At 43.8% G+C, this 8,272-nt stretch overlaps 1 protein-coding gene across 2 annotated transcripts; it reads right to left on the bottom strand.

Annotated features, from left to right (window-relative positions):
• Window positions 1–3,071: 3,071 nt before the first annotated feature.
• Window positions 3,072–6,729, bottom strand: QUA1 (Nucleotide-diphospho-sugar transferases superfamily protein). 2 transcript variants are annotated; one of them, XM_087679993.1, is made up of 3 exons: window positions 6,308–6,729; window positions 4,574–5,830; window positions 3,072–3,966 (listed from the first exon to the last, which is right to left on the bottom strand). In XM_087679993.1, exons 1-3 carry the CDS (start codon window positions 6,626–6,628, stop codon window positions 3,691–3,693), a joined length of 1,854 nt encoding a protein of 617 aa, XP_087536119.1. In that variant the 5' UTR covers window positions 6,629–6,729; the 3' UTR covers window positions 3,072–3,690. The 2 variants fall into 2 exon arrangements, with proteins under 2 accessions (XP_087536119.1, XP_087536120.1); XM_087679994.1 differs by lacking the exon at window positions 6,308–6,729 and adding an exon at window positions 6,021–6,275.
• Window positions 6,730–8,272: the final 1,543 nt, after the last annotated feature.

Genomic DNA, 8,272 nt, shown 5'->3' with positions numbered 1-8,272 from the left:
GATAGTTCGTCACTATCGTCCCATAGTTGGGGTAGAGGATTGGCTCACCCATCCCCAACTGGAGTTTTTAGGAGTGATCTGTTTGAGGTCTCTCCATTTCCATTGCCCTTTGGTAGTCTTCTGTTTGCTCGAATTTTTCTATGAAGAGGGGATCTTGCTCCTTGATTGGCTTTCTTCATTGACGGACTACATCAGTTTTAGCACTCTTCCTACCACCCTTGGATCCACATCTCCGTTGGCCTTCTACCACATCTAGGATCTAAGAGGGGGTATTAGCAATCACATGTATCTTATGTGGTTATCTCCTACATATGAACCTCAATTCAAGTCACATGAGGACATTTGGAGCTCTAACATTGTATTTGTTCTATCAATTTGTATGTTTTAGACACTTTAGATGAAGGGTATATTAGTGCATTTCTTTTTATATGCTTTTGGCTATTTTTTAAGGGTTTAACCACATTTAGGATTTTTCCTCTTTTTCAACTATATATAGGCAACCTACTCTTCCACTTTCATTATTCATTATCCATCATTGATCCTTTGTGATTAGCCAACCCTCCTCATTCTCTCATCTCCCTACACCGCCTAGTGCCCACACTAACATGTAGAGCTATATGTTGAGGCTAATTGTTGCAACCTTGTACCTTCAACCGTTGCAATCGAATCGTTCCTTCTCTCTCCTATGTTCTCTTTATCTCCTCTCCATGTTCACTTTCCTCTTTCCATTGCGCACTCATGTCACGAGGGAGCCGCTCCTTGGCTCCAAGGTTAAGCCTTCAAGTGATGGATGTACTAAGAGAAAGCCAGGTTATGTCTTCAGATGGTATGATGCACCAAGGTCATCGCACTGTGGAGTGTCATGTCGTAGAGCATCACGATATACGTGGACACAACATAGGGCAACACAAGATAGAATGTCACATGGGTCATCATGATGTGGATCATCACAACACAATTTTGAGGTATTGGATCTTCTCTCCTGCTTCCATATGCACTCCTCAATTCCGAACAAAAGTTGCTTTGATACAAGTGTAATGTACATACACTTAATCACTCACTCAACATGGTACAAAAAGATATGTGAGCAAGGTATACTCTTGAATTATTAAACAAAAAAAATAGTACAACATAAGCACATCCTAGAACAACATTCTACTGACACCACACATGGGAGTTTACCACTAAGTATAGAGAATCATACATGGACTAGAAACTTAAGCAGTGCTTAAGAGCCACTACTACTCCCAATATAGATATTTCTATAAGCAATGCCATGGTATATCTAAAAAGCCTTTAGATCCCCCTCTAGCAAAAGGACTACTGCAGAAAACACGATGTGTCCATTCTTTCATGAATATGAATATATGTGCATATAGATACAATACGCAAATGAAGAGGGAGAGGCAAGTAAAGAGCAAAAGGGCCCATTACTAATTGCATCATTATCCGCGAAGGGGACGCTACAATGATTGTGCAATTGAACTTAGCGCCCGGATGATGATCCATCAATTAGCTCCTATGAATATTTTATATAAAAGCGAGGCTACAGATCCCCCCCAAGGGGGTTGCAAGAAAGGGGCAATAAGAGCTGATTGCAAATATAATGCGGCTAATTGAGAGCTAGCTAGCTAATCCACTACAGTAGCAGCAGCAAAATATTCTCCGGCAACAAAACACTGCATTACAAAGTAATGAAAACCAAAATCAAAAAAGATGGCCACGACCAAAATCTATATAACGAGACATGTAGCTTGACGATGTTGGGCGTTATTAATTACTACATTAACTGGGAACATTTGTTGTGATCCTGGCCATCATTAATTGCTGCAAAGTGGGTTCAGACCCGGCAAACAAATAGGCATCCCAAATACAGATGCCCAATCAAATTTCAGCATGGCAAACTGTATGTTCGCACACATGGTGGAAGGCCAAAAAAATTAGGGGCCTTTTTTGCCACATCATGACCAAGTTTTTGCTCCTCTCTTCCGGCCTGCCCAGCACGGATACTTCTCCTTCATGCCATGTCTTCTCTTTGGCTCCTTTCCTTGTCCACCACTAAAGTGAATGAGATGGCAGATAACTCTTAGGAAATCCTTGTAGATGGGTAGAAAAGGGGATTTTTCACCCTTTTGTCCACCGTGCAAGTGTGAACCCACCCTTAGTGCCTGGATGATGATCCATCAACTAGCTCCTACGAATATTTTATATAAAAGCGAGGCTACAGGCCCCCAAGGGGGTTGCAAGAAAGGGGCAATAAGAGCTGCTTGCAAATATATTGCGGCTAATTGAGAGCTAGCTAGCTAATCCACTACTGCAGCAGCAGCAGAATATTCTCTGGCAGCAAAACACTGCAGTACAAAGTAACGAAAACCAAAATCAGAAAAGATGGCCGCGACCAAAATCTATATAAAGAGACATGTAGCTTGACGGTGTTGGGCGTTATTAATTACTACATTAACTGGGAACATTTGTTGTGATGCTGGCCATCATTAATTGCTGCAAAGTGGACACGAGTTGCGGTGTAGCTGATAGCAAGGGCAGTCGCGGTCCTTTCTGCTTGCTCTGTCGGCCTGGAGAACACATGCAGAGCCAGCCTGCGTCATCTCTACGAGGGGCTTGCATGCGACAAGCGTTAACAGGCCACAGAGGCAAATCGACAGTTCTTTTAAGGGAGCTGCGGTCATGCAAGCTGACTGATCACTAAAACAGAAAGTCCTCTGTAGAGGAAGACCGAAAGTTGAGTTATGGCGCCAGGACAACCTTCCGACCAAACGCAATCTCGGTGAATCGGAAGGTGCAAGTCAGTTTAAGCGAGATGTTGGTCTTAAACATTAAGCTTTGTCGCGTCCCTTTCAGTTTTCCAAAGGAAAAAATAGCGTGAGACGCGACTTTGATGAACTAAAGCTGCCCTTGCATCTTGCATGTGAACTCGTATGAATTGGAACTCCCCTTGCACCATAACTGCCACTAAGCTTTAATGAATTATATCCCTTTTTGCTCTTGCATCTCTGCAAAAGGGAATGAACCAGATTCCAGATTAAAAACTGCCCTTACGTATAGACACCGTATACAACGACACAAAAACTGCTCTAGATCCCCTTTCCAATAACACGAGTATATTGAGAAGGGATAGCTCGCCTATTGTGCTCTAGATCGCCTTTACAACGACACGAGGATATTGGAAAGGCACAGCTCGCCCAAGAGGAGATATTGAGAGCACCAAGGAAAGTGCTTCTGACAAGACAGCCAACAGAACGATTGACGATAAACTTTGATTTCAAGCATTGCACTTGAGCGCATAACGACACCAGCATTTTCTGGCATCAAAAAGGATTATTAACAAAACAACTCCGTGGTATTTGTTCCTCCGGATTTGATTATAATAATGGCTAAAACACTCCCTTACTACTGCAATAACTAGCAATCTGGCCATTGCAAGCATAGATTCTTTCCCCGTTGAATAGAAGTTGTATGTAGCATAGTTTCCACCTGAAAAGGAGATAGATGGTTGAGCCAGGAATAACCGATATCTTTAAATTTCATCGTAGATAAAAGTGAGCACCCAGTAATGATTGATGCCGTCAGCAGTGTCCCATGAAGCTGACCAAACATTTGCAAATGCCTTGCTAGTATCCCACTGTACTACCAGCCATCCAAAACAGCTTGCCATAGGAGAATAAAAAGCCCCTAACGCCCAAAGTTACAAGCCTGGACAAACTCCATGTCATAATCAACATACTTTGTCCAGTACTCTTTGAATTGATTCATTGCAAGGTCCAACCAAGGCTTCATGTTCCCATTGAAATGAACCACTGCTGCACTTCTTATTTTTTCTTGGCTAATGTTTGGGTTGTAACCTAGTCCAAGAACATGCCAGCTCTTATCCAAAGGCTTTGTAGTTTTGTAGAATGTAATTAAGCCAGGGGGCAGCGTTCCAAGCTTCCACAGAGTCCTGTTTTCATTCTGTATAATATGCACATATAAGCAGAAAATCAGCTCTGGATGTGAACAGTCAACAAACACCTTAGGATCTAGACTGATGTAAAGATGCAGAAACAAAATGTGCTAACACTCAACAGAGCATTCTAAATTTTCTGAAGCCAGAACGTATTATGCAATACTGTTTTGTGTCACCAATTTCCAAGCTCAGGTTTAAAATGTGATTTACTCCTAGCTCTTGGGCAGGCAAGACATTGCATAAGTGGTGGAAGACATAAGCAATCCATCGGTGGGAGGGGTTCAATAGTGAGAGCCACAGAATCAATTAATCATTCCAATGTCACCAGGATCTGTTTTTCCAAACTCAGGATCAACATGTGATTAGCTCCCAGCTCTTTGGCCAGGCAAGTCATTACTAAGTAAAACCACTTTAGAGACAGGTGCAGCAAAAGGGAGTGATGTCTTGTCTTGCCTGCCTAAAGAGCTAGGAGCACACATATCTTGATGACACTGTCCAACAAGACTTTACTAAGTAGAAGCTCCTAAGAGAAAGGTCCAGCAAAAGCCAAAACCAAAAAACCCAAGGAGCAAAAAGACCAGACAGAGAACATATCATGAGGGGAAGCCTCACCCTGTTTTGCCAGTAGTGGTACTCTTCTGTACACTTCTCCTTCCTCCAAGCATCCAGATCAAAAAGGTTCATGCCATATGCCCATGCACAAGCCTTGGGATCAAACTTTTCCTTAATGAGGGGATGAGAAAAGTTCATGTAATTGTCATACCTATGGAAGGACCCAAAACATGTTTCCACAGCTGCATTAACCTTGCCATCCATGTCTATCTCCCACAGAGCAGTAAGATCCTTCTGTACCACCACATCATCATCCAGAAACAAGATTCTATGCAGCTTTGGATACATTTCAGCCAGATAAAACCGCAAATGATTTAGCATAGACAAGTATTTTGGGTTCCTGAATTTCATATTGGGAGCATCTTTGGTTGCATTCTCCATTTGATTCTCAAAATAGAACCTCTGCAGATTGGCTGATTCAAGCTGCCTCAAAACAGGTACATAAGAAGAGTTCAGAAATGTATAGTCTTCTACAGCCTTCACCTCAATGTGGGTTGCGTTGTTTGGTGGCCTCATCTTAAACCACACCCTCATCGCCCAAAGGTTCATCTTATCAGTCACCACATGAAAAACATGTTTCTCTGGTTCTCTTGCATTTGCAACAGCTGATTTGACCACCACTGATGCAGCCAAAACATTATCTGAAAAGAGAGCATAATGGTAAAGGCTTGGGTCCTCTAGCTCTGGTGGAGGAACATCATCTTCAACATACTTCTCTGGATGAGAGATACGCTCCTCCATTAGTCGAGTTGATAAGCAGTGCAAGCTTTTGGGGATAGATTTGGCTGCAATCAAGCTGGAAAATGCGCCCTGCTTTTTTGCCCGTGTTAGCTGGTCATTCACAGAGAAAATTGTGTCCTTTAGCTTCTGTACCCTTAGCTGGCTGTCAAAATACTCTTTAGCCTCCCCCATCAGCTTTCGAGTCTGTATAATGCGCTCCTTCAACTCCTTCTCAAACCTCCTCAGATGATCTTCATTGACAATAGTGGCATCCAACAAAGCCCTGTTCTCTGGGCGATTTAAAAGCTCCATAAATCCTGAAGCTTGCTCAGTAAAAATCCTTACCTCCTTCATCATCTCCAGCTTGCCCTTGCGAGCATAAGATGCATATGCATTCACCAGTGCTACTTGGTCATTGGCCTGCTTGAAAAGAGAGTCTACCTTTATCCTGAGTGGATCAGACTTCAGGGCAGTCAACCTACGTGTTCGATAGGCTTGTTCATGTGCTGATCCAGAATGCGTAAGGTCCAAGCCCACCTGCACATTGCCAGAAAAGAAGACAGGACCTTCATTTTCAGTCAGGTTAGTAAATTAAACTCCAATTAGATCTGGCACACAACCTTGACTATATAAATACTACATCCTAATCTAATCATAATGGGGGGTTCCACTCTCCAGATTAAGGCACAGAAAAGCTGCTACAGTCTAAGGAAGGTTAGCTTCTTACGCCACGTTCTTGCATAATGTGCATCACATTAACTGCAATGTTTGCGCCGTAACCTCGTCCTGTCACAGTGCTACAGATTTCTTGGCGTGGCATTGTATATTTCCTGGCTTCCAAGTTTCTCCAAGGCTCATCTCGACATTCTGCTAAACCGGCTCTAGAAATGGCGAATCATGACCCTACTGTGACTGGACTCCATGGCGATACGCAGGAGAAGTAGATCTTACGGCAGCGCCTAACAACGAAAACAGTGATCTAAACTGTAAGGGGGGTTGGTTTTGTGTACTCACAGGCAGCAGCGGTGGACGACCGTTGTTGTATAAGGAAAGGGCCGAGAAGGACACAAGCACGGCGATAGCAGTAATGAAGACAAACTGCACAGAGAAAGCTTTACTACAGGATCGGTGCTGGGAGGAGGACCGGATCGCCATGAGACAGGACTTCGCGGTGGTGCTGCTGCTGCGCGTAAGACGGAATAGCGGCTTTGCGATGCTCTCTCCTTCTCCTTGTGGTGCCCGGTGTCTTCTCGAAGAAGGTTTATGTCGAACAGGAAAGCGATGGAGGTGGAGCCTGTCTGGCTGCTGGTGTGCTGCTACGGGGGATGATGTCATACGGGCACCGGTGGACGAATGTCAGGGAAGAAGGGGTGAAGCTTGGGGGAGAGAGAGTGTGTGGTGTGAGAGACACAATGACACCTTGTGGGTGTGTGTTGGGAGAATGTGGAGGTGTAAGGGCTTTGTAGTTAGCTATATCATGGCATTATTGCTAGAAACACTTATATAGGGAGTAGAAGTGACTTTGAGCCTTGTTTAGTTTTCACTCTACATGTGATTAACTATACCTAGTGGTGAATCTTTTTATGTATAACATCATAAGGGTGTAATCTTGGGATATGTTTATATTGTACCATTTTTTTGATTGAATAATACAAAAGTATACCTTATTCTCATATATCGTGTTACCTTTATGTGCCGTGTTGAGTGAGTGAACGAGTACAGGTGCATCACACTTGGTATCAGAGCAACTCTTGCTTGAAGTGAAGGAGTGCTCACAGAAGCAAGAGAGGAGATCCAGTGCCCCAAAGAGAACGAGTCGAAACGACCCACCTTGTGTCACCCCACGTCGTGATACCTCCCCCTCACGTCGAGATACTCGGCGTGATGACCCTCGACACCATCCACCACCTGAAGACATAATGCAGCTTCCCTGGGGCACAACCACCACCTGAAGATGAAACGCATCTTCCCCGCGTCGACAACCCTGAAAGTCGAGGCACGGCTCCCCACGACCACATGGAGGATGATAGAGAGAATGCACACATCCCAACAATGAAAGAGAGGAAGAAGAGCAAAGAGCAAGAATGGACGGTAGCTCAAGAGGAGAAGGTAGCCGAACTAGAGAGGCAGTTGGAGGGAATGTCATGCCTATTAGACTCAAATTGGAGGAACATGCAAAAGAGGAGAAAGATTAAAGGAGAAGAAAATTAGAAGTGAAGTAGGGTTATAGAGAGTGGGTATTACAACAACAAGAAGAGGAGAGAAGGTAGAAGCTACAATAGGAGATGGATAGATTAGGGAGAGAGGAGACTTCTAGGAGGGTGCAAGATACAAGAAAGAACAAGGAGAAGGTAGTGGAAATCAGAAGTAAGAAGTAAGAAGAATGGCAAAAGACACAACCATAGAGAAGAGGAGGAGAGCAACAGTTCAGAAGACGACTACGGCAAGTTTAGGATGCCCCAACCCACCAAGTACAAAGGAGAGAGGGACAAGTTGGTCCCGAAAAAATGGATCGCCAAAGTAGACAGATACTTGAAGTATGCCAGGATCACTGAAGACAAGAAGGGAGAGGTGGTACCCAAGGGCCTACCACCCAAAAGAGACGTGGATCACAAGATCGAACTCATTCCACGATTCGCCCCACCGGCTAGAGCCCTTTATCGTATGAATCACACAGAACTCATGGAGTCGAAGAAGCAATTGCATGAATTAGAAGAACAAGTTTTCATCTGCCCCAGCAAATCCCCCTTCGATGTCGTAGTGTTGTTTGTTAAGAAGAAGGATGGGGGAGTTAGGCTATGTGTAGATTATAGGGCCCTTAATAAGATCACTATCAAAAACAAATATCTCATGCCCCTAATGGAGGACCTCTTAGATAGACTACATGGAGAAGTACTTTAGCCACATAGATCTTAGGTCAAGATACCATCAGATTCACATAGCTGAAGAAGATATCCTCGAAATAGCTTTCCGTACTAC

The sequence above is a fragment of the Lygodium microphyllum genome, chromosome 6 (genome assembly GCF_053477565.2).
Source record: "Lygodium microphyllum isolate KBCC chromosome 6, Lygodium_microphyllum_v1.1.10, whole genome shotgun sequence".
In the NCBI taxonomy this organism is placed as follows: domain Eukaryota; kingdom Viridiplantae; phylum Streptophyta; class Polypodiopsida; order Schizaeales; family Lygodiaceae; genus Lygodium; species Lygodium microphyllum.
This window is presented reverse-complemented; position numbering and strand designations above follow the sequence as displayed.

Bases quoted from the DNA above. Each gene is read 5' to 3' on its own strand.
- QUA1 (XM_087679993.1), bottom strand. From the start codon at position 6,628: ATGACATCATCCCCCGTAGCAGCACACCAGCAGCCAGACAGGCTCCAC. The intron at 5,831-6,307 runs GTGAGTACACAA...GGCAATGTGCAG, and splicing joins GTCGTCCACCGCTGCTGCCT to GTGGGCTTGGACCTTACGCA. The intron at 3,967-4,573 runs GTGAGGCTTCCC...CATATTATACAG, and splicing joins ACCACTACTGGCAAAACAGG to AATGAAAACAGGACTCTGTG.